The 27,911-nt window shown below is 38.0% G+C and overlaps 1 protein-coding gene across 1 annotated transcript in view; it reads right to left on the bottom strand.

Moving 5' to 3' along the window:
• Positions 1 to 27,911, bottom strand: part of nell2a (neural EGFL like 2a) — a 248,309-nt gene that overhangs the window by 213,509 nt on the left and 6,889 nt on the right. Inside the window, exons 3-4 of the mRNA XM_057837033.1 lie at positions 4,043 to 4,193; positions 3,169 to 3,342 (exon numbers count right to left, since the gene is read on the bottom strand). Coding sequence (XP_057693016.1) covers positions 3,169 to 3,342; positions 4,043 to 4,193 — 325 coding nt within the window. The remainder of the gene's footprint in view (positions 1 to 3,168; positions 3,343 to 4,042; positions 4,194 to 27,911) is intronic.

Genomic DNA, 27,911 nt, shown 5'->3' with positions numbered 1-27,911 from the left:
GGAGTGCTGCTGCGGCATTAAATTCTAACCTGAAGGGACGTCATGACTGACTCACACCAAACTGCTCGTACTTGGCATCATCACGCAACAACAGCGCCATTGGGCCCCATTCAACACTTTGTGAACAAAAATACTCTCGAGTCAAACACTTCCATCAATTCTCTATCCAAGCATACGCACGGCAGTTTCGCTACTGCACATTTGAAATTTGCAGTCATGTCACGCTTAACCATTTATTTATAAGGCAATAATTTGAGTACTACGAAATTATTGAATTAATCAGGTATTTTTGCAAACCATAACCAGATTGTATTACTTTTTATTACTTTAAATTATTTTTTTTAAACAAACATTTTATTAACTGATAATTTTATTTATTCATTAAAATATATTAAAATAATGATTAATAAAAAAAATAATTATAACTGAGACCTAGCATCCAAATATGTGAACGTTACATTTTGAGTCACGTAGGCAATACTTGTACACCAAATCTTCATATCAAATGATAATATTATGTGTACATACAATATTGAAAGACAGTACAGAGCCTTGAAAGAAACATCGACAGAAATAAAAATAAATAAATAAGCAACCTGCTGCGCACCGTAAACCATTATATAGCATTTAAGTCTGTAAGCATTTAAGCATTTTGACTTTTCCTAGGCAAGTTAGCCAATAGCGTACCGCACAAATGCTATTTTTAGACTGTGACGTTGCCGTCGTAACGCGGAAGTGGGACATTATAGGCACGACCTCGCATACAATCCTTGTTATTTCTGTTTTCTCTGGTAATCTTTCAAAAAAGAACATGCCGATCAAACACTGCTGCTTGTAGAACTGACTCTAGACATTACGACATATGAAGGATGTTTTCTTCATACGTTTCTCGAAAAAAAAAAACAGAGGAAAAAATGTGAAGAATTGATCAACTTGCGCGGACGTCAAGGGTCAGTTTGCAACAGAAAATGTGTGACGATTGCAGGAGTGCCTAAATGTAAAAATTTATTGTTTTTCAGAAAGCCACAATCAAATAACCCTTTCTGGATTCTTCACGGAACAAAAGTAAATAAAATAAAAAAAATAATAATAATAACAATATAATACAATATAATATATAGGGCTGTCAAAATTATCACATTAACAGGCGGTAATTAATTTTTTAAAAATTAATCACGTTAAAATATTTGACGCATTTAACGCACATGCCCCGCTCAAACAAATTAAAATGACAGCACAGTGTCATGTGCACTTGTTACTTGTGTTTTGGGGTGTTTTGTCGCCCTCTGCTGGCGCTTGGGTGCGACTGATTTTATGGGTTTCAGCACCATTGTGTAATTATTGACATCAACAATGGCGAGCTACTAGTTTATTTTTTGATTGAAAGTTTTACAAATTTTATTGAAATGAAAACATTAAGAGGGGTTTTAATATACAAATTCTATAACTTGTACTTACATTTATCTTTTAAGAACTACAAGTCTTTCTATCTATGGATCGCTTTAACAGTTAATAATGTTATTGCTATCTTGTTGATTTATTGTTATAATAAACAAATACAGTACTTATGTACTGTATGTTGAATATATATATCCGTCTTCTGTCTTATCTTTCAATTCCAACAATAATTTACAGAAAAATATGGCATATTTTATAGATGAATTTGAATTGCGATTAATTTCAATTAATTAATTTTTAAGCTGTAATTAACTCGATTAAAAATTTTAATCGTTTGACAGCCCTAATAATAAATTATAATATAATATACCGTAATATAATATAATATAATATAATATAATATAATATAATATAATATAATAATAACAACACTATTAATAATATAATATAATATAATAAATAATAATAACTAGGGTTGTTCCGATCATGTTTTTTTTGCTCCCGATCCGGTCCCGATCGTTTTAGTTTGAGTATCTGCCGATCCCGATATTTCCCGATCCGATTGCTTTTTTCGCTCCCGATTCAATTCCAATCATTCCCGATAATTTTTCCCGATCATATACATTTTGGCAATGCATTAAGAAAAAAATGAATAAAACTCTGACGAATATATACATTCAACATACAGTACATAAGTACTGTATTTGCTTATTATGACAATAAATCCTCAAGATGGCATTTACATTATTAACATTCTTTCTGTGAGAGGGATCCACGGATAGAAAGACTTGTAATTCTTAAAGGACAAATGTGACCAAATATTGCCATCTAGTGTATTTGTTGAGCTTTCAGTAAATGATACTGTAGCCATGCCCAAATGCATGATGGGAAGTGGAACCATGACTGTGCGTAGTTCTACCAATTGATATATCTTCTCTGGGTTGGGAAATAACTTAGGGTGTTAAGAAAAACATCAATTACTACCTTGCTTCACCACATTACTTCCCACGATATTTCTGATCGTAGGGAGAGGGATTGTAAGGCTTTAGCCAATTAAAAAAAGGCTCCAAAGGCAGCCAAAATTCACTCTACTCCTTTTACGCTGCCTTTTAGCTCTTTATATAGGTAAAACGGCGCCATTACAGATTGAGCGCGACAATGCGTGAGTGGGTCGTGCATGCATTAATTGCATTAAATATTTTAACGTGATACATTTTTTAAAAAATTAATTACCGCCGTTATTGGGATAAACTTGATAACCCTACCTTAAGCCTAAACTAAAGACTGGATGAGTGTAACATATTATGTCTGTAACGTTAAATACAATTAGAAAACGATTTAATTAAAAAATATATATATATTAAAAAAAGGCATGTCCGATATTTTTTTGCCGATTTCGATACTTTGAAAATGACGTGATCGGTCCCGATCGATCGGGACATCTCTACTAATAACACTATTAATTAAATCGATAATAACCAAATAACCCTCTCTGGGTTCTTCACAGAAAAAAAAACTGGAAATAAATAACACTATTGAGGAAAAAAAATTTATTTATTTTATTTTTTTGTTCAAGGGGCAGGACCAAATGTGTAGGCGGGCCTTATTCGGCCCGCGGGCCGTAGTTTGGGGACCCCTGCTTTAAAGGAAGGAATGAACCAGACCAAAAACAGGACGAGATTTGAACCCAAAACCTCAGAGCTGTGAATCAGATATGATAAACACGAGGTCACCATGTTTTGGGTTAATTCTTAGGCAAAATATCGTTACCTATTGCAGTCCACGTGTAGGATGACATGAGAGGCACTGACGGCAACAGAGACTTTGTGCCACTGGTCGTCAGCCAGGCTGTAGGGAAACACCTCAGTATGGGCCTGGAGGCCTTTGGTGCGGTAGTGGAGGCGCACCTCACTGCGCTGGCCACTGCTTTCCAGCTCCAGGTACCTGTCAGGAAGGGAAAACGTCACACAACAGAACAAATCAAGGATTCGCTCTCAGCACAGTTCTGATTGGCAAGCGATTAAATTTTTAATCAACAGTCGTGAAGCAGAGTATAACAACATGGTAGTTAAGTGCAGCATCAACAAAACAATGGCGCTGATCATTTATGCGAGCATCAATAAACATCACCTCGTGTTTCAACAGAATCTAAAAACACTGATAATTTCTCACAGTTATTTACTCTTATCAAGTCATGCATGCACGGATGACGACAAATGAGTCACTGCTTTGCGGCATGCAAATTTTTCCAGGAAGGCTAATCGGTGGCGAAGGTCATTAACATCCCGGGGAGTTCTCTCTTCTCAGGACTGACTTTAATGTACAAACTGTTCAATCAGGGCATTATGCTGGATTGGTCTTGTGATCATCCAACGGCTCAGATAGCTCAAACTAATGGGAAACATCGGGCCACTAACTGCGGTTAAGGTCTCATCAGTTTTCTGTGCACGATAGCGAGCTCCGCTCATTGATGGACTGTGAATAATACATTAGCATACAAGATGATTTGTTCTGTTTACTTGCCTGCCGTGTAAAACCTCGAAAAAGGACCGGCAAATGAAGATATTAAAGATTTAATCAACATTGCGCTGACACAAGCTACAATTTTAACAGTGTAACATTTGTGAGAAAGGCTGATGCCAACCTGTTCTCCGACTGATGGATGGAGAGGATCACCCCCGAGTTGAGGCGCTCTTGCTTGAGGGTCACCAGCATGGTGAACTCATTCTTTCCTCTCAGCTTGCGGACGATTTGCTCCGAGACCCCAGCGGGAGCTTTCACTTCCCTGGAAGAACCTATGTTACAAAATAAGAAGAGAGACAAATCTGAAACTTAGATTTCAAATTAAAACATTCCACTGAGACTCTTCATCCATTTATCAAACATCTACACCAGGGTTTCCCAACCAATGTGCCGTGAGAGCTAAGAAGTCATACAATGTAAAAGTACAAGATTAAAGTCATTTTGTTGCTTATTTTTACATTACATGAACTGAAAGTTGTTTGTTTTCACAGGCAACATAAGGTCTGTGTGAACACAAAACTGTAAGTAACATTGGGAGAAAACAGTCCGATCATGTAATCTGGCCGAATGCGCAATGCTTTAGAGAGGATTAGAATCGGTGAAAAGGATCGGTTTTTAATTAAAAAAATAAAAGGTTTATTATATATTTTTTTACTTTATAAGGGCTAAAAGGTAACAACATAATCCAGAAATACAGGGGCATTGTCAAAATACGGACGCAAAAATATGCGATCAAGATATCCCAAATTTTTACGCTCAGTGAACTGGAAGTTGTTCAGAATTGACTGGCTAATCAGACTGAGATCTGTTGTTTGTGTTTGTTTTCTTCTATTCATGCCAAGATCTCAGCTCCGTGTTCATCCAAACATGCCCAGGTTTCACACTAATGCCCCTTTCCCACTGAAACTAGTGGGTCAACGCGTGTTTTTTCCAAGCCGATGCAACCCATTAGCAATTGGCATCTGGCACCTTTCCCATTGACAAAAAAAAAAGCGGTGTCTTTTTTTTTTTTTTCCCACCCGTCTAACCCCCCACCCCTCCTCAGCCATGCGTAAGTTTACGTGACGTCACCACGCTAAGATGCGCGTCGACACAAGTGCGACCGAATTCATTCAGTTCAAGGAAGTAAACAATGCAGAGCAACATGGAAGCCTCCTATCCGTTTGTGTTCTCTGTTTTCATGATTTTTACTGCCCTCAAAATGGTCGAAATGGTTATGACGCATCACGTAAGAGCCTACCTCACCACGTAAATTAGGGTGTTGACTGTTGACCTGGGGTTTTGCTTTCACACTGCATGACGATCAGAGCCGAGGTGATTTTAACGCGGGTCGCTTGGCGGGTTGATTGACACGGGTCGAGGCGGGTCGCTGCCACCAAAAGCCGATTGTTAGTGGGTTGACACGGGTTTTTTGGCCAGTGGCAAAGGGGTATAAGTGAGTAGAAAATGGAGAATTAGATATTTAAATACTATATTTTTTGTGTTAGTTTGGTTTCTGTTGATAAAACTTTGATTAGAATGACTTTATATTGTTACATAGGCTATAGAGTTTAAAATTTTAGGGTCATGATAGTGTGCTTTGAGATTTTTCCAATGCAAAAAGTGTGCCTCAGTTCAAAAAGGGTTGGGAAACACTCATCTCGGGCTGCAGCTATCGTTTACTTTAGTAGTCGATTAATCGATGAACTAGTTAGTTCGAATAATCGAGTAACGGATAAGGAACATAAAAAATTAAAATACCTGAGCTGAGCCTCAAACAGTATAAAAAATAAATAGATAAATAAATAAATAAATGAGGATCCAAGTACAACAAAAGAACAATTGGCTAACTTACATAGGAAAAGTTCACTAGCTTAAATGCTACAATAAAACTATTTTTTTTAACAATGCTGTTAACAAATGGTTCAAACACATACTCCCACAAAAACATGTAAATAAACCATAAACTAAATCACAAACGCATTAAAACAGTTAGCTCAGACAAAAAAATTAGCTTATGTTGGTCTTAACAGGGACCAGCTAGATTCAGCCATGTGAAATGCGTTATGTCATATTCACTGTTGCCACTAGAGGGAGGTGTTTTCCAGCCAAATCAGTAAAACTCAATGTAAACACTTAAAAAAACAAAACAAAACAAAACAAAAAAAAACATTACAACTAGGGCTGTCAAAATTATCAATTAACGGGCTGTAATTAATTTTTTAAAATTAATCACGTTAAAATATTTGACGCAATTAACGCACATGCCCCGCTCAAACAGATTAAAATGACAGCACAGTGCAATGTCCACTTGTTTTTTGGAGTTTTGTCGCCCTCTGCTGGCGCTTGCGTGCAGCTGATTTTATGGGCTTAAGCACCCATGAGCATTGTGTAATTATTGACATCAACAATGGCAGGCTACCAGTTTATTTTTTGATTGAAGATTTTACAAATTTTATTAAAACGAAAACATTAAGAGGGGTTTTAATATAAAATTTCTATAACTTGTACTAACATTTATCTTTTAAGAACTACATCTCTTACTATCCATGGATCACTTTAACAGAATGTTAATAATGTTAATGCCATATTGTTGATTTATTTTTATAATAAACAAATACAATACGTATGTACCGTATGTTGAATGTATATATCCATCTTGTGTCTTATCTTTCCATTCCAACAATAATTTACAGAAAAATATGGCATATTTTATAGATGGTGTGAATTGCGATTAATTTCGATTAATTAATTTTTAAGCTGTAATTAACTCGATTAAAAATTTCAATCGTTTGACAGCCCTAATTACAACACCACTTTAATTAAATGAATACTCAAAGCAGCAAAATTTTATTTGAATCTTTTTCTAATTAAATACTCGTGTTAATGGATTAATTGTGCACTACATTCATCTATACTGCTTTTGTGCAATATTACTGAAGTGACTCTAGAAGCATTCTTGGTCAATTCAAAGATGATTCTGATTTTGACTGACACACTTCTGCTTAGAACATGAGTCCATTTACGCCAAGCTTCTCTTACCAGAAAAATTTTCGTGCACAAAAAATATGGCAAAACAAGCCACCCATGAACACAGTTAATCCTTTGATACTGTCTGTAATGATCTCTAGTGAGCTAAGCTGACAGCACGCATTATTCGTCAGATATTCACCTTTGTTACAAAAAGCACTAATGATTAATTGGTAGACTTTCTTTTATTCAGATGAATACAAAATACATTACACAACTGTTCATTGCAGTTTGTACTGTTGCAGCTATTTTGTTTCAAGTATATAATACAGTCACGTGAGCTTGCGTGACTCTCCGTGGAAGCATAGCCGTGTTAGATCACAATGGAAATTATCTGCATCTGTGACTGTATTCAAACTTAATGTTCTCCATCCATTATTGAACACATAGAAGGACATAATTACGGAAAATATCTAATTGACTACGACACATAACAAAGCGATGCTCAAAGATATTGTTGCTGATGTGAAATGACGTTTTTCGTGGAAAAATGCCATCGCATTTTCTGTTTGTATTTCACTGGCTATGAATATTAAATATGCTTTTGAATATGACTGTGGAATAATATGAATTCATAAATGAGAAATCAATGTGAATAATCCTCAAAGGGCTCTAAAAGAATATTTGTCTATTGTTTTTGTCAAAAAGTGTAATAGCTCCCGTCAATATTTGATGGTTGAGATCAAACACCTTGTTATTGTGTTGGAAGCATATAAAACTGAGAAGAATGGGTCAAATGGGTCTCGGATCAGAAGTGGACAGGTCATCCTTTACAGTGTAGTGAGATTGTAGGCTGCTATTCCCAACAGCGCACCATGTTCTGCTTTCCCAAATCTATTCCGACTTCTATGCTACTTTAATGGAGACATCAATAAATGATGCATTTCTCAGAAGCCATCACATCAACGCGTTCGCTTCCAGCCACGAGATGCATGCAAGATGCCCCAGCACACATAGGCGCTCCAGGAAGCCTGCATGGCAGCTTTACGTGCAGATGGTGAAAGGAGCATATTAACACAATTGCAATAATAAAACAGAAAAACACACATTGGTGAAGATCACAAGAGTTATGCTTTCATCCAGTAGTTAAGAGTCAAGCCCGCCGCACATCGAACGACGTAACCAGTTGCGACAGAACGGTCAAGCAGTTTGGAGTGTTAGACAAATGTGGCTTAAAAGCAAAATGTGTATTCTCTGTCGCTGAAATGCATGGGAGCAAAGTACAGTATGTTAAACCTCGAAACATGGATTAACATTTGTTTTACACAAATGCTGTTCAACAGATTTTCACAAAACTTGTTAGCGTTACAGTTCATTGGTTTATGATTAGGGTTACTCAATTTAGTTAAAGTCCAGGATCCAGAGAAATATGAAGTTGAACTAAGGTACAAACCCTGTCAATGTGATCCAAACTCATACACCATTTGATCACTGTGAGGAAACAATTCAACCTCAGTTTGAAAAAAAAAAGCAATTCAGGTAGCGTGATCAGATGATTAACCAAACACATCATTGATTTAGCATGTACTGTATAACTAAGATATTTTTCTCAAATGTGCATTTTTTTTTTTTAGCAGGGAACCTAACTGGTATGGACAAGGTTACAAATTGGACCAGAGAGAGTGAACTGTAGCCAGTTATATATACAGTGGGGCAAATAAGTAGTCAACCACTAATTGTGCAAGTTCTCCCACTCGAAAATATTAGAGAGGCCTGTAATTGTCAACATGGGGAAACCTCAACCATGAGAGACAGAATGTGGAAAAAAATTAAATCACATTGTTTGATTTTTAAAGAATTTATTTGCAAATCATGGTGGAAAATAAGTATTTGGTCAATACCAAAAGTTCATCTCAATACTTTGTTATGTACCCTTTGTTGGCAATAACGGAGGCCAAACGCTTTCTGTAACTCTTCACAAACTTTTCACACACTGTTGCTGGTATTTTGGCCCATTCCTCCATGCAGATCTCCTCTAGAGCAGTAATGTTTTGGGGCTGTCATTGTGCAACACGGACTTTCAACTCCCTCCACAGATAAGATCTGGAGACTGGCTAGGCCACTTCGGGACCTTGAAATGCTTCTTACGAAGCCACTCCTTTGTTGCCCTGGGTGTGTGTTTGGGATCATTGTCATGCTGAAAGACCCAGTCACGTCTCATCTTCAATGCCCTTGCTGATGGAAGGAGATTTTCACTCATAATCTCTCAATACATGGCTCCATTCATTCTTTCCTTTACAAAGATCAGTCGTCCTGGTTCCTTTGCAGAAATACAGCCCCAAAGCATGATGTTTCCACCCCCATGCTTCACAGTGGGTATGGTGCAATTCAGTATTCTTTTTCCTCCAAATAAGAGAACCTGTGTTTCTACCAAAAAGTTCTATTTTGGTTTCATCTGACCATAACACATTCTCCCAGTCCTCATCTGGATCATCCAAATGCTCTCTAGCAAACCACAGACGGGCCTGGACGTGTACTTTCTTCAGCAGGGGGACACGTCTGGCAGTGCAGGATTTGAGTCCCTGGCAGCGCATTGTGTTAGCAATAGTAGCCTTTGTTAAGGTGGTCCCAGCTCTCTGTAGGTCATTCACTACGTCCCCCCGTGTGGTTCTGGGATTTTTGCTCACCGTTCTTGTTATCATTTTGACGCCACTGGGTGAGATCTTGCATGGAGCCCCAGATCGAGGGAGATTATCAGTGGTCTTGTATGTCTTCCATTTTCTAATAATTGCTCCGACAGTTGATTTCTTTACACCAAGCGTTTTACCTATTGCAGATTCAGTATTCCCGGCCTGGTGCAGGTCTACAATTTTGTCTCTGGTGTCCTTCGACTGCTCTTTGGTCTTGGCCATAGTGGAGCTTGGAGTGTGTCTTTTACACCGATAATAAGTTAAAAGAGGTGCCATTAATACAGGTAACGAGTGGAGCCTAGTTAGACCTCGTTAGACCTTGCTAGAAGAAGTTAGACCTCTTTGACAGCCAGAAATCTTGCTTGTTTGTGACCAAATACTTATTTTCCACTCTAATTTGGAAATAAATTCTTTAAAAATCAAACAATGTGATTTCTGTATTTTTTTCTCCACATTCTGTCTCTCATGGTTGAGGTTTACCCATGTTCACAATTACAGGCCTCTTTAATCTTTTCAAGTATGAGAACTTGCACAATTGGTGGTTGACTAAATACTTATTTGGCCCACTGTATATTTAAATTTTCAGCGCAGTGTCATTCCAGTGTCATTGGTGAAGATCGAACAGATGGTACGGTTATTGCAACAGGAGTTTGGCATGCAATAATCTGCTGCGTCAACAGATCCTGCTTAAAACCTAAATGCAAATGACCACTATTCGCACGAAGAGGGAAAATTCCTGTTTATTTCTTTAGCCTAATCGATGCTTCAACACGATTTGAAACACTGCGAGCCACAAAGGACTATCACATCAAGTTAAACAATATGCTCAGTTCAGCCTGTTGCCACACCATGTGTTTAACAAACCTAGAGTACTCTGACATTAGAGAAACAAGCGCAGCGGGAGCAGGTGTCAGGGCGTGTCTACACTGTGTGAAGGTTGATGAGGAGAGGGGGTGGGCCACTAGTATTGGGCGGCACCCCAGCTTGGCAGCCACATGCTTTTGATCTATGAGAGGTTGACTTTCATCAGCAGGTTGAGAAGGGGAGGGGGTTTGGCTCGAATGGGACTTAACAGGGTCAACGGGTGGAGGCATTTTTTATTGAGTTTGAGTGATGAGAGTGAAACGAAGGAATCTGGTGCAGGAACAATAGATGGTGGTTACACGCAAGAAATACTGTAGATGACAGAGCGAGGTATTGAAGCTCCACTGCTGTATCCAGGCAAAATGCCAGCGCCAAGCATCATAAGATCATGGATGTTCGTCAAAGGTTGTAATTGATTGTGTAGTGCATTGGTTCACAAAGCTCATTCAAATCAATGGACTAATCTCTGCTGTCCAGTGATTGACTGGCAATCAGTCCAGGTCAGGGTGTATCTTGCATTTCTGCATAACTCTGCCAGGCCCTTCATCCTGTACAGGGATGGACGGTTGTGTTGTTCTACATAAATATTCTGATCGGTTTCAGCTTTTCTTCATTGCCCCAATCTCAAAATCCCTGACCCTTTCCATCTCTGTGTACAGGCTAATGTAAGTACAGTCACTACAATCACTCCCTCCCACCACGCCTGATCAATGGGTCTCTACTGAGCAAGACTTTAATGGTCTATTGGCAGGAGTTTGCCACCTGCTTTTTACAACCCCTGTGTGGGGTGATACTACTGCTTGGAAAGGACTATTTCCTGTGCGATTACATTGAATGTTGCCATACATATTAGTTTACAGGCTATTGGGACAAGTTTCAGCTAACCCATAGTTTCAGGCTCACTGTAAGAAGGCGAGGCTTTGGGCTCCAGCCTAATCGCATGTCTTCAGGGTGCTTTAATGGTAACACTCAGGAAGCAATTTCCATCCCTCCGCTACACTTCTAATCTCACACTATCCGATGTGGTCTTACTTCGTCCTCAGTACCTGCGCCTCCCATCATTCCCGCGTCCTCACGGAAGCAAGCTGCCAACGCGGCACCAGACACAGGCTCGCCCATTTTGCATTTAGAACAGGTGCCCCGCAGCACAGCTTGAGAGTCCAGATACTCTGGGCTTTGCAACAAACCTTTTCTCACACATTGCTTCTGCCTCTACCGCTATTTACAGCACAGGGGCTTTGTACTAAAAAGAGAATGCCGCTTAGGTTTTTTTCAACAGGAAGAAGCTTTTTGTCACGAACATGCACCATAAACTAAATAAATTTCTGTTAAACCACGTGTCTAGTTTTCATGACATCACAAATATAATGGTCACAGCAACGTTTTTCAGGAGAAAATAGTTCAAGTTATTTCTATCGATCAATCCAACCATGAACCAACTGAAAAAGAATAACACTGCAGATTCTCCAGGAACCACGCAGTTACCTGCTAACAAGCAAATTGATTTATTTGACCATTATGGTATTTTGTTGGTTAGGGTCATGTGAGACTGTTAAGGGTGTAACGGTACATGTATTTGTATTGAACCGTTTCGGTACGTGGTGCTCGGTTCAGAACGGAGGCGTACCGAACGAGTTTATGACGTAATATAACCCTTACTTTTCGAGGCTGTGAGTCGATCAGGTTATAGTTTCTTTGTGTAGATTATATTTACTCCGTCTTCTCTACTATAATGAGGACCAACACGGTACGACAGTATAACCCAGAAACGTCAGCGGCGCGACAACGTGGCCGCCGCAAGAACGCAGTGAAACGTGGGCGTTAAAGTCAATCAGCCAATGCACACCAGTCACAACACGACGCACGCGAAAAAAAACAGCAGAGTTTATTATTTGACGTGAGACGCAACCCTCCTGCGTCAATATTTCTACCAGTAGCTAGGATCGGGTAGACCGGAAGTCACTCGTATAAAAATACTGTGGATCAAACTAATAAGCAAGCGTAACCTACTTTTTGAGTCCATCAGATCTCTTGAGTGGTAGTTGACTTGTCTTTGTTGATTTACTGCTGTCCTCTCTGCTATAATAATAACCAACACGGCCCCGTGTTCAATACAAAACCCTCCTACCACAACAAAACTAGTAGGAGCTAATATTCACATAGGAACTAAGGTTATACAACATAAAATATACAATATAAATGAATACTACATCACATTTGTAAAATATAAACACATAATAAAATAAATAATAGCCCATTTAAATAAAATTAATTGAAATGAGCTAAAACATCTGTAATTAAATAATAAGAATAATACACAATTAAATTTATCAATTTCTGTGTGGCGCTTTAGCTTGAGAAAATCCACCAATAAAGCTTTTGAAAACCGTTCATAAGAAAAAAAATGATTCATTGAGGCATTTCATTTGTAAAATACATGTAAAAATCTTTGTCATTAGGATTGCTTTTCTCTTTAGCGCAGGACTTCTTTTTTCTTCTTTCTTTCAGAAAGAAAGCTGACCAATACGCGGGGTCTGAAAGGCAAATTGTTGTTGGATTATCTTTAAATACCCGCTACTTTTTGAGCAGAATTCTAGCTTTGTATTGGCTAATGTTCCTATTGTTGAAAGCACAAAGGTGTGTAATAAACAACTAGCACATTTATATTTTGCATTTTGTTTTCTTACTGTACCGAAAATGAAACGAACCGTGACCTCAAAACCGAGGTACGTACCGAACCGAGATTTTTGTGTACCATTGCACCCCTAAAGACTATTACTTCTATCATATTGGGTTAGAGGTTGCCAGCATTTTGTAATAAGTAATAGTGACAAATGTCACTCAGACTATTGGATGCAAAATTGTAGTCTAATTATTGCAGTATATCACAGTACTATATTGCAAACAACTCTATCTTTCAATTACACTTATGGTAGTTTACATTGTTACACTGTTAATGATCCAGAACTTTACTCACTCATCATTAGAGTTGGGCATCGAGCATCGATAGGAACCGGGACTAACACTCCGGTTCTCCTGCAACCGTACGATTTTTTAAATTTCGATTCCAAGTTTCGATCCCTTGACCGCCGACCGGAAAAAATAGCTGCCGAACACCACGAAGAAGAAGCCACATGAAGTGTGTGTTTGTGCTTTGCAACTTTATTTCAACCATGGACACCGCGACAGCGCTCAAAAGTTTGGCTAAACTTCACAAAACAAAATGACCAGTCAGCTCAGTGCAACATTTGCAACGAAGCTATATCATGCAAAGATGGCTGGATGACCAGTATGATTAAACACCTCCGGCTTCATGGAGTACAAGTGCTGTATGCCGCGCCGGTCCTCTAACCAGTCAGAACCAGGCATGTAAACCAATAAATTACGTCTGCCTTCTGCTGCGATCTGACCCTGGATGGATGGATGGATGGATGGATGGACGGACGGACGGACGGACGGGCGGGCGGACGGACTGGGCGGGTGGACAGACGGACGGATGGGTGGATGGAATAGTATGAGAATAAGTCGTATTATTACGTCGGGCTAATGTAGCTTTATAAGCAGCTACTTACTTTAGCGCGTTGCCGCCTCCAATAAAATCAACAGTATTAAAAGCATCTTTTGTTTTCGAATCGGTTTTACAAATAAGGAAAGCCTCATTTTTTTGCCTCATCTACATCAAATTATAATCAATAGAAAAATGTATACTAATGCTTCGTCGTAGTTCCCAGCTAAGGTACATGAATGTAAAGTTGTAGCGGCTCACAGCTACCTTACCCCTACATATTTGCCAATTTCTCGTAGCAATAGTACGACTAATCTAGTAGTCCTTTTTTAAAATTTATTAATTTGGCCCTAATACGCCATTGTGTCAAAGTGCATCATTACGTTTTTTTTTTTTCACGTACGTCACTAGTGATGCATGACATTTATCTATCTACTCTGCTGTGAGCACCAGCCAACAGCTGTTATGCGTTCAAGCTTAATCTACACCCAGTGAACGTGTGTTCTCCACTGCAGGAGACACTATTTATCCAGAACGCTCAGGTTTACTGCCTGAGAAGGCAGATATGATCATTTTCCTCGACAAAAAACTGTCTCTGATTTTATACTGTACCGTGTAATGTTTTGTTTGTTTGTTTGTTTGTATGTATGTATGTTTGTTTGATATTCTGCACCAGGTTAGCCCATTAGTGGATGTACTAATGTAAAACCATGTAAAAAGGCATGCAGCATAAGACCCTTTAAAACATAGGCAAAAGAATATGTGTAAGTATTTTCTCCGTGAGCTTATGAAAAGTAAACATCTTTGTGACAGTGCACTCCTGTGGAAAGAAACTTCATCATATTTAAGTTCAAAGACTGATATTTATTAGTGCTGTCAAATTTATCGCGTTAACGGGCGGTAATTAATTTTTTAAATTAATCACGTTAAAATATCTGACGCATTTAACGCATGCGTGGAACGACCCGCTCACGCATTGCCTCAAACAGATTACTATGACGCTGTTTTTGCACATTGAGAATGAAGAGAATGCCACCAGCCACTTGGGGGCAGCACCGTTCCATACTAATGTTATTCCTCCTAATAGTGGGAGAATTAGTAGTTGTGAGACTTTTATGCTGTTGCATTGTACTATTTGTGCTCCACACATATTTCTGTAAGTTTACTTTCTTTTAGTGGCAATAATGTGTCTCTTGTTGTATTTTGGGTAAGATATGTTCAGAGATTTAATATATGTTATAAAGGCGAGTAGACACAGACGTTCATTGGACCGCGCCATTTAATGGCATACGCTTCGGCAACTCCTTCACAACAAACATAGGTATCATTTAGTGAAAGCACAACAAAAATAATATTCCTGTCTCTCAAAAAAAATAATGTTCACAAAAAGAAAAATGAATGAATGAATGAAAAAGAAAAGCACTTCAATCTCAAAATAGCAACTTTTTATTGAAAAGGTTACACATTTTATTAAAACGAAAACATTAAGAGGGGTTTTAATAGAAAAATTACTATAACTTGTACTAACATTTATCTTTTAAGAACTACAAGTCTTTCTATCCGCGGATCCCTTTAACAGAAAGAATGTTAATTATGTTAATGCCATCTTGTGGATTTATTGTTATAATAAACAAATACAGTACTTATGTACAGTATGTTGTATGTATATATCCGTCTTGTGTCTTATCTTTCCATTCCAACAATAATTTACAGAAAAATATGGCATATTTTAGAGATGGGTTGAATTGTGATTAATTATGATTAATTAATTTTTAAGCTGTGATTAACTTGATTAAAAATTGTAATCGTTTGACAGCCCTAATATTTATATACAAGTTAAAAATAGCCCTGTGAAAAATTCATAGCAAAGTTAATTGAAAGTTTACATAATTTTAAAAAATAATCAAGAAGTTAAGAAATTATTATAAACTATGCAATTTTTTTTTTTTTACGCTGCTAATTAATAGAATAGGAATCGATAATTGTTTGGAACCGGAATCGAAACGTGAAATCGGAACCGGAACCGTTCAAATTCAAACGCTGCCCAACCCTACTCATCATTGTGAGTTTATACCATCCTGTTTCCAACACCAAACAGAACCTTACTTGCCTGTCAGATATCTACTGGTATTTTCCATCACGCTGCTATTAGCCATCAAGCTAACAGGATATCAGATGGTGGTTGGCAATGGTTAGGCATTGGTAAACATAGTAGTATACTATAGAAGGAACATGATGTTTGATCGGAATATTTTGGGCATTACAGAAAGCAGTATAAGTTATTAAGTATGTTCTAAAGAAAACTGCAGGCGGCTGACCATAGTGAAGCACAAACTAGCCGTGGTGCAATGTGCAGTGAGCTATGTGGCTATTAAGGCTTTGAAAAGAACAAAAAAACTTTGTACATTATTCTTTTAAACACACTTTATTACGTACGTTTACATTTTAATGACTACCTTTCTGGTTTCCACTTTCATTCTGCAGTCCATCCATTTCTTGTCAACTAGAAGCAAAATGCACTTAAAGAGGCCAAGAGGGGTCAGCGTAAACGCAACGATCCAAACGGCAGTAGAGAATGCATTACTGTGATGAACCCAGGAGAGTGTAGTCTTTATTGTGTCATGCCATCCATTCTAAAAATAACAGCAGATATTTCCGAAAACATGTTTTATGTGTCAGCCTGAGCGAAAAGACGAGGATGTGAGTAGGAGGGTTCGGCAAGAGAACATCTCTCAAGAGGGATTACTGTAATGATGAACTACTCCACCTGCAACAAACTCCAAACCGTTCATTTACCTCAACTCGCATGCAGGTGGTTGGCAAAGCTTTGAACTGGCCACAGGTCTTACTGGAAGGAGGCTGCAGTGATAGACAGTGCATAAGCAGAGAGACACTCTTGCCCATTCCAAGCCAGTCTGCATTTACTGTGTCGACCTGCCCGCTGTGCCTCCACTCTCCTGGAACAAACACTAAATGGAGCCAAGGGCACCTCTAGGACTGCTTTAGCCAGCAATTCCTCCTCAATCCTTTGCGTCGCCTTCCTCAATGACTGCCTTGCTTGACATTCACCCACGCAGTAACACAGAAAGCGGGAAGACGGCGGTCGCCCAGCTGCACGACTGCCCTGAGAGGACGGAAATAATGCCGCTGCACAGCGGTCACTGGAATGCATGATTAGGCTCGCCTCTGAGGGCGGCCGGCTAAACAGACTTTGACCTCAGGGTGGTGGGCATATAATGTCACTGAGCAGTTTGGAAAGGTTGGCTGACTTGTGTGGAGCAGCCCCCCAAAAATGAAGAGGACAACAGCACTTTGTTCCTCAAACCACACCCTGAGCAGTTGAGGATATGGTTCATCGCCCAAAGGCTGCTGTTTGAGGGAAAGCAGACTGGTGGTTTTCATTCAGCCAATTCAAATTTCAATTTTTTTGTTTGTTTGTTGCTTTATTTTGTTTTTGACAGTTTAATGGAACCTATTAAAACCTTCAATTCTGAAGTCAAAATGAACTGCTAACACATAAAGCCTCTGGAAACATTAATAGGATTATTCAAAAAGAATGCAGCAGTTACATTCTGGAGCATTTTAATAAGGAAACGCAATGGAAAATGCCAACGAGTCAAGTATTATACTCAAAAACAGCTTTTAATTCCTGTCTCAACAAGATTTTGATGTAGTCACCACCTGCAGCACAGGTAACATCAATGCGGATCAGAAAATTTGTCACAAACGCTTATCACGTGTCTTTGTATCAAGTACTGTACAGTGATCCCTCACTATTTCGCGCTTCAAACTTCCTGCCCTCAGTCCATAGTGGATTTCTTTTCAATAAAAAAAAAAAAAAAAAGGTAAATAAATTTAAAATATGGAGATGAGCTGTCCCAATCCGATCACGTAGTCTTCTCACTCTCCCTCCTGCTGCTTTTCTTGGTCAGACAGTGCACTGGAGTTGCTTATTAAAGTTAACGATGATTGACAGATGTTAAGGTCTGATCTTGCCAGAAATGCTTGGAAGACGAAACTTCAAAGCGCCGCATGCATCGATAATCGTTTAACTTGTTAAACAGTTGCTGTGGCAACTGGTGTGTGTAAGTGAGCAGCTTGAGCGGATTTGAGTGGACTCACTCAATGAAGCATTTAATAAAGAAAAGCATTTTTCTACTTTATTGTGGTTTAAAAATAATTCGGTGGGACCGGAATATGTTTAAAACTGACCATAATTATTCCATTTGAAGTGCTTAAAAACATATTTAATACATAAATAAACATAACATTTATCTTTTAATTATATTTTGGGGGGAAAAAGGTGAAAAAACAGGACTCATATGTTTACATGTTATACATGCATGTCTTGTATACTTATATGTCTTTCCAATGCTAAATCTGAAAAAATACATCGAACACACACACACAAAAAAGTTTTTTTGAGGGACGGGCATTACTTTGCTGTTTTTCACTTACCGCGAAAAACGAAGGATCACTCTACTGTATACCACAATCTACTTATCAATACAACCAAGATCTTTGCGATGAGTTGATATCTGTTCTAGAGCTGAAACGAATACTCGAGCAACTCGAGTTTAAAAACTGATCCGAGTAATTTTATTCAATATAAAAAACCTTTCTGCAGCCGACAGCCGCTACAAACTACGCCGACGTTCCTAAAAACCAGCCCGCATGATGCTACAGCGGTAGCAGGTAGCATCTGATGATGCGTTTCATAGATATCACGTATATGTTGAACTAGATGCGAGTCAGCGGTGTTAGTAAACAGCCGCCATCTTAAAGCAGTACACTTCTCAGCGCTAATAAGATTAACGTTACTCGCTCATGTAACGTTAGCCCTGCGCGTGGCTAACGTGTCTTACATACAGGTTTTATTTAATCTGTGAAAACATAGCGTTGTAGAGTGATGAGGGTGTAAAATGAAAATATGATAAAGCTAACTGTCAATTTTAGCTCAGTAGTCATTGCTGGATAAAACACCAAGTAGCACTGGTCCCTAATGTGCTCCAATACAGCAGGTATAATACTGTAACGTTGACAAAGAGTCACCCGCTTCGTTAGGTTGCAATAATTAGGTTATAATTAGGTAATAATAATAATAGGTAATAATAGTAAAAATAATAATAATAATTAGGTTGCAATTTTTTGGGGAACTTGTGGAACGACAACAACAACAGGAAGGCACGTCTCTCGCTCTCCCGCACCTCCCTCGCCCCCGCACGTCACGGTGTGCATTCAGGAACGCATGCAAATATCCCCGCCACATTACAACCTGATATGTTACAATACATTTATTTTGAACACTGCAAAAACTCAAAACTCTATCAGGACTTACGGTTTAGACTAACTTAAAACTTAACAAGAACTTAAAAATGGCTTAACACAAATGGAAATTCAATTGAAACATGTGGGAAAAACACCTAAATTTTAAGTAATGTGTGTTATCAAGTGTAATGGCATTTTTAGGTAAGAAATATATATATATATATATATATTTTTTTTTATAAGATCTAAAAGTTTTTCGGTGAAAGCAGTGAATTGGTCTTTTTTTTTTATTCTAGTCACATCTGAGAGGCAAATGTTGGCTGTTTTCAACAATGTACATCGAAAATAAAGACATTGATTGACTGAAAATGGTTCAATATTAGATGAAATGTCTTGTTTTCTCATGTATATTTATAATTGCTCTTTACCTAAAAAAATATGTTTTATCTGATTACTCGATTAATCGATAGGATTTTCAGTCGATTACTCGATTTCTAAAATATTCGATAGGTGCAGCCCTAATCTGTTATTTGGTTTTTTAAATCATCGTAGGGTAATGGATAGCAGTGGAACATTCTTTTACATTTCCTAACAGAAAAGAAATCACACAATGTTGGCTAGTAAACTTCATTTTGTCCAAAGTCAACCTTTAGCTAACTTGGCTCACTTTAGCAGAATTAGTTAAAGGTGAGATTTCTATATTTGAGAGCAGATTTATAAAGAAAAAAGTGAATTGAAAAACATTGGAGGGAATTATTGTTATGGCATCTTTCTACGGTAGATCTTTTTTTAAGATAGGCAGTAGAGTTGTTTGCATCAGTGACTTAAGCAAGGCATGGAACAAATTATATTAAAGCAAGGCAAAAATAGCCACACAGCTTTATTTTGTCAGTGGCTCCTTTCCAAAACAATTAAAAATCATTACGAGGGGATCAGTGAAGACCTGCTACGAATCGACATAGAGGAAATCACACAGCCCTTTAAGAGCTTACAAAAAATGATTTAAAAAAACAAAAGTGTCCCACCTTCACTATTTCTTTCAGTAAGAATTAGCTCATTAAAAAACACCCAAAAACATTCTTATCGATGCATTATCTGTTCCAAACACATTGCGTGGCTTCTTTGCAGGAGCGGTAGAATGGAGCGTTTCCTACACACAGGGCTATTTTATAATAAATATGTCTCTTCCCTTCTGCCTTACTTCAGAGTGAATGCTGTCAGGGACACGCTCACGCAACTCACACGCACACACGCTTTGAGATGCAACTACACAGGAGCCTTGACAACGGCAGAAAGGATGCTGTTGTGATGTCTGCACCTTGCATGAGTTTGGTCCACACGTTTGAAGCCAGAGAGGAGTTAATGTGTACTGTGGGGGGAAGGAAGGCACTGTTGGGTGTGGCTTGTGTGGTTTTTCTTAATGATGAGAAATATACCTCGATATTTAATGGTATGGAGGGAGCTCGGGTTAATGACGGGATGATTTTGTATCACCTAGCACTGAGGGCGTGGGGGGGCTGGGGTGTCGCGTAGCCTGAGGGCTTTCTTTATGACGCCCATCCCCAAGGTCCAGTTGTGTTGCCCTGACAGCTACTTGAGAAAGCATCATCACAGGCACGCAGAGAGAACAACCGCGCCACCCCCACTCCTGCTCTATGCAATTGACTTACAGATGTAAAATAAAGCAAAAAGCTCAGCCTTCACATACACACTTGAGCTAATACAAGCGGTTAGTGAAAATCCTGCCTTCATCATGATCTCTGACGATACTCATGAGTCAGAACACCTGTATCTCAAATAATCTCCCCATTGAAATGAATAAAATTGCTATTACCATACGTTTGGACTATAAGTCGCAACTGAGTATAAGTCGCACCAGCCAAAAAATGCGCAATGAAAAGGAAAAAAACATATATATGTCGCACCGGAGTATAAGTAGCATTTTGGGGGGAAATTTATTTGATAAAATCCAGCACCAAGAACAGACATGTCATCTTGAAAGGCAATTTAAAATAAAAATACAATAGAGAACAACAGGCTGAATAAGTGTACGGTATGCTAACATTACATGACGCTATTGCTGCAACGACTAATCGAATAACTCGAGTATTCGATTAGAAAAAAAGTATTTGAATTAAATTTTGTTGCTTCGAGTATTCGTTTAATTAAAGTGGCGTTGTACTGGTTTATTTTGAAAGTGTTTGCATTTCGTTTTATTGATTAGGGTGGATACACTACGCTCTGGTCTGCCTCATTTCATATGGCTGAATCCAACTGCTCCCTGTTCAGACCAACGTAAGCTAAGTTTTTGTTTGGGCTCATGTGTTTTTTTCTAATGTATACGTAATTTAGTTAATAGGTATATTTGGCCGTTTTTTGTGGGAATGTGTGTCTCAACCATTTGTTAGGAGCATTGCAAAAAAAAAAAAGGTTAGCATTTTATAGCTTTTAAGCTAGCGGACTTTTGCTATGTAAGTTAGCCAATTGTTCTTTTGTTGTACATAGATGCCTATTTATTAATTTTTTCATACCATTTGGCTCAGCTCAGGTATTTAAATTTTTCATGTTCCTTATCCGATTACTCGATTATTCGAACTAACTAGTTTATCGATTAATCGACTACTGAAATAATCGATAACTGCAGCCCAACATGACGCATAAACAACGAACTGAGAACGTGCATGGTTTGTTAATGTAACATAGCTATTAAGAGTTATTCTGATAACTATAGCATAAAGACCATGCTAACTAGAGCTGGGAATCTTTGGGCACCTAACGATTCGATTACGATTACGATTCAGAGGCTCCGATTCGATTATAAAACGATTATTGATGCACCCCCCACCCTTTTTTTTTTTTTTTTTTTTTTTTTTTTTTTTTTAATGTTTTGTACATTAGTTCCAAAATAGTTCAAAAATACTCTCAGGCTAAACCAAACTACTATTTCAGTATCAAGTTAACATATAGCAGTAAACAAATATACAAAAATAACAGTAAATAAAAAACTCCAGTCCCCATTCTGTATCAGCAGCTTTAAACTACATTCAATTAATTTAACGTTGTCAATCAACCGTTAAAGTTGTTAAAATTGCTCCAGTTATTCCATAATTTCCCTTTTGTCTACTTTCGGCATGTAAAAGTTTTAAAACTATTTTAAAGATAGATTCAAGTCAATATTTTACCAATTTAGGAGTATTTTAGATAAAAAGGTAATTAGGTTTGCTTGGAAGGTTCACTACAACAGCCTTGCAGGGAAGTGTACTGCTTTAAGATGGCGGCCGTTTACTAACGCCAGCATCTAGCTTTTTGTAGATGTGCTGCAACGCTACCGAATCTATAATGCATCTAGTCCTATATAAATGATATCTACCATAACATTATGTGGATGTACTTGTAGCAGCTTTTCGGCAGCAGTCAGGTATGTTGTTGTGTTTTTTTATCTCGTGGCATGAGTTGAGCTAGAGCCGTGAGTTGAGCATTGGCTTTACCCGAGGGGCCGGATAATGAGAAGCATGATGTTTAGCTACTCTCGCTCCGTTCTTCCTCATTGCGTACCGACGAGCACAACATGCCGTCGACGGTAAATGAAGGGTTAAAAAAATATATGCGTGGAAAGTTAGAATGTCGGATGCTCTGTTTGCAAGCAGGGAAAGCGGCACAAAGCCAAAAAAAGCGCACCAGAGTGTCCAAAACATTGACTTATTTCAAAGAAACAAAGGAGAGTACACTCTTCTGTCCTGTCTCTTCAGTGCCAAGCTTAGCTGCACGTCGGCCGTGAATAAACACCTCAAGCGCCTTCACGCAGTTTGTAAGTTTTTTTTTTTTTTTCATTCATTTTTTTGTACACCAGAGGGTGCTGTCGCCTTACTAAATAATAATGTTTCATTGACAATGGGCCTATAAGTGCTATTAGTATTGTTCTTAATGCTAATTGAAAGGTTTATTTCATGTTATGGTTTATTTTATGGTATATAAAATTATATAAGGTTAAAAGGTCATAAATATATACAGTGATTGCACTCAAGGGAGAGATTGTCAATGATAAGGTAATAAGGTAAAGGCAATTCATATAGGCAATTCATTGATATATAAATAAGGTTTAAAAGGAAAAATGTGAAAAGTTTTTGTTAATTTCTAATTGTGTTGCTTTATTTGTGTGCGCCGTAGCTCTTACGGTGTGTTTACATCAAGGATGGAATAAAAGTTGTAAACCATCAGTTTAAAAGACCATCTTTTCAATCGGGATGCTACACTAGTTAATTCTATCAGCATTTGAACTCATTGTTTATTTGTGATTTATTATTGTTGTTTACGTGTTTATTTGTACTTTAATAAATGATTTGAGTGTTCCAATATGTTTTTTTTAATTGATAAGCGTCAACAAAAATTTCATTGCTAAATTAGTTTAAAAAATAAAAAAATAATTATTAGATTAGTCGACTAATCGTAAAAATAGTCGGCTGACTAATCGGGAGAAAATTAGTCGTTTGGGACAGCCCTAATTTCAATAATCGGAATTTGGATGTTTGTGAATCGTTCATCGAATCGAATCTTCCACGGCCGAATCGCGAATAATCTAAGAATTGGAAATTTTGCACACCTCTAATGCTAACAAGTTACAATGATATAATAATGTGTTAAGAATTTAACACATAAGTCGCTCCAGAGTATAAGACCCACCTTCTGCCAAACTATGAAAAAAAAACTGCGACCTATAGTCTGAAAAATACAGAACTTTGTTCCATGTGCCCCAGGAATCAACAACATTTTTTCCAAATGGACTTTAAACTTCGTTTATTATATTCCTAACTAGGAATGCACAATATATCATTTGAACATTCACAATGCAATGTGCGCATGCGTAAGTCTTTTTTTTTTTTTTTTTTTTTTTTAAATGTAAATTTTAATTTTTCTTCACAAAAGCAGCAATTGTGCAGTGACATGGCTTCCTGGATCCCTTTTAAAAATACCAATCTTCATCATACACGGATAAACCACTTTAGCCTGGATTAAACAGAATTATATGAATACGAGATATGTCCCGATCGCATATTTTTGCTCCCGAGTCCAAGTAACCTGATTTTGAGAATATGTCGATATAGTCCCGAACAGATACCGGATTTTTTTTTTGCCTCACACTTACACAATGAATGAATTGGCACAGCACACTTCAGACTGGGCGCCAAGCTTATCAATGATTAACACATGTAAGAGTGTGACAATTACTCGATACAGCGATACATCGCGATATTTTGCAACCCGACGGGTTATCGATATGCTCCCGCCGAGTACCCATACTTTTATTTGACATATTGGCCATTCAATGGAGTATGGATGCTGTAAACTGCAATTCCTCGGCGGTCCACTACGGGCGCTCAAGAGTGGCGGGGAAGGTAAAGAGTGCACTGGTCGTTCCAGCTCCACAAGCTCCAAGTGGGTTGGGGAAAAAAGCTTTGTGAGAACAGTGGAGGAAAAAGTGAGATATATTGCTACAAATCACACATGTGGACACACTTTAGATTTTACACCAACAGGACAGGACAGGAAGTAAGGTGAACAAAGACTTTGCTGTATGCAAGAATTGTCTAACAAAAATAAGGTTCACTGGCAGCTAGTGACGAAGTGGACACTGGATTTCTTCACTGCTTCGCTTTCATCACGTGAGGCAGGTTGGTGTTGAATGACATAGAATAAACCAGGACCCTAAACTGGATGAAAATGAATATCGAACAAGCCTACACGAATTTACTGATTTATTTGATATTATTTGAGAGCCACTTTTCATCTAGTTTACTACACAAACTTTTATTACTGCCATTTTGATACAATAAGCTATAAAAATGGTTTGAATAGCTTCCAAGATATATAAGGTGATGTGCATAATTAATATAGCCTACATATTAAAAATAGGTAATTATTGCATTTTTAATTTGTATACATTCAATTTATATATTTTTTAATTCACTCAATACTTCCAACACTAAAAAAAAAAATCACGATTTCAACTCAAAAGTTATTAAGTAGCTAATATTTTTTGTTTTATTTTGTTGTTTCTAAGGTGAGGAAGAATGTGACTGACTGAGTCCGACATCTCAAATGCTGAAGCAGATGGTGGAAGTGCTCAAACCAATGCTTTTGGCAACAAAGGTCATATACGAAGGAAAGACCCACCAATTTTATCATTGCCCCACTCCAACTCAACTGCTGACTGACACCTACAGCACTGATAATTTTTTTTTTTTTTTTTTTAAGATTTAGAACTGTAAAGAAATTAAGGATGCCATTCATCATCACTCCAAGAGATATCAGTGGTTGTGGTTTGTTTCCTCTATATGTGCAGGTACACAATTTGCAGTAGATTTATATTTTACAGAAAGTTGCACAGAAAAGGTGTTACTGTTTAATAAATGACTTAAAAAGTATTTTTTTCTATTTTGAAATATCTTTTTTTTCCGTTTCAACAGTTGTATCGTAGAATATCATGTATCAAATTTCTGACCAATATATCGATAATCGCTGTATCGTGATATCATGAGATAATCATTATCGTGAGCCTTGTATCGCGAATCGTATCGTACCGTGAGGTGCCCTGAGGTTCCCACTCCTAAACACGTGTACCTTTGATCGTAGAGCTATCGAGGCATTGCCTGGTATAACAGATTCACCACTGTTCCAGCGATTGAGTCTGGCGACTGTCCGGCGGCTCAAATGGCGTACCGCACGCATGCTATTTTTAGACCGTGATGTCGCATCGTAAAGCGGAAGTAAAGCCGAAGTGGGACATTATAGACCCGCCCTCGCATAGAAACAACGTAATTTGTGCCACTTTTCTCCAGTAATCTTTCAAGAGCGAACATGCTGATCACGCATTGCTTTTTTGGAACTTGTAGAAACGACTCTAAACATTACGACACATGAAGGATGTTTTCTTCATACGTTTCCGGGAACCAAAAACTCGGGAGGAAAAAATGTGAAGACCGAATCAACTTGCGCGGACTTTAACACCAGCTCGGTGAATCCATTCACATTTCATATGCAGGAAACATTTTGTTGGGTTGGCATGGTCTTTCAGAGGACAAAGAGGTAAGCCATTTTTATATTTTTAACTTATTTTTTTTAGCGTAACGGTGTGCCGTACTGCTTCTGCCACAGTCAATGGGAAAACCCATTGGCAGTGTATCAAATACTTGTTCTCCCCACTGTATATATATATATATATATATATATATATATATATTAGGGCTGTCAAACGATTAAAAGTTTTAATCGAGTTAATTACAGCTTAAAAATTAATTAATCGTAATTAATCGCAATTAATCGCAATTCAAACCATCTATAAAATATGCCATATTTTTCTGTAAATTATATATATATATTCTGTAAAATAAATTGCTGGAATGGAAAGATAAGACACAAGATGGATATATACATTCAACATACGGTACATAAGGACTGTAGTGGGCATTTCACTCTACTGTCATTTAAATCTGTCTATGCTGTCCTCACTCCGAAGCGTCTACTTTTTCCAAAGCTAGACAGCTAGTGAACGACGCCTTAATAATCAGACTTCTTTCTTTTTCATCTGATTTATTAATAAAATGGCCTCAAACCACTGTCCTCTTTAGACCGTAGTGAAACTACGAAAAAAAAGTACACAAGCATTGCATTAGCAACAACGTTAGCTTAGCACGCTATACAGGTTCACTAAACATAAACAAAAAGCGTCTCATACAAAAAATATAACATTTCGCTTACTAACATAATATGTACATTCTTTACAACAACCATACTTACGGACAAATCTTGTCCAAGGATCATATAAGCACAACATTACAATGTAGGCGTCAGCCCGAGACGTCGTGCAGCCATATTGAACTGGCAAGAAAGTAATAAACCATGTCACAAAGCGACCACAAGAGTTCGCTATTAGACAGCATAAAAAACCTTGCTGTAAAACTTACCAAAAGGCAGAATACTGTCTGAGCGGGACATGTGCGTTAACTGCGTCAAATATTTTAACGTGATTAATTTAAAAAATTAATTACCGCACGATAACGCGGTAATTTTGACAGCCCTAATATATATGTATATAAACAACTTTAGTAAGGGGGAAGTGTAAATAAATTATAGAATTAAGATTTGTTATCAATGAAAACATTTAAAGTGTTCGTTTGCTGTCACTGAGTAGCATTTGCGATCGCTACACAAAGCCAACTAAATTACCCCCAAGAACGGTAAGAGACGTAGGACAACCAGAGGTTATATAAGAAAGACAGGGCTGATGGTAAGGATAGCTTGTTGAAACAGGAGAATGTAATTGTCAGTCGCGTCGATAAAATAAGCTAAGGCTATGCTTAGGTCGGCTCGTTTTTTTTTTGTCTTTTTCAGCCTTCGACACTCAAGCCATCTCTTTAACTGAACATTTTTATGTTCTTCCACATCTTTGCCAGTGACTTTGGCACCAGGCACATCCTTTTCGGAGAGAATTGGTAGGTTTAGCTCTATAAACATCTCCTTCGTACACGATTTCCATTCATTTCCTATTAGGGACAACCGGTGGCTTGTCCCTACTTAGCAACAGTAGCTGATGTCATGAATATTAATGAGCGGAAGTGACGTGTTGCTTGCGGTACGCCATTCCGAGGGTGGAGCAAGCCACAGCAAACAGACAGCGGAGTGGACCAATCAGCGACGGGCAGACGTGACGTTGTTAA

This window comes from Corythoichthys intestinalis, chromosome 5, assembly GCF_030265065.1.
Source record: "Corythoichthys intestinalis isolate RoL2023-P3 chromosome 5, ASM3026506v1, whole genome shotgun sequence".
Taxonomy (NCBI): Eukaryota; Metazoa; Chordata; class Actinopteri; order Syngnathiformes; family Syngnathidae; genus Corythoichthys; species Corythoichthys intestinalis.
This window is presented reverse-complemented; position numbering and strand designations above follow the sequence as displayed.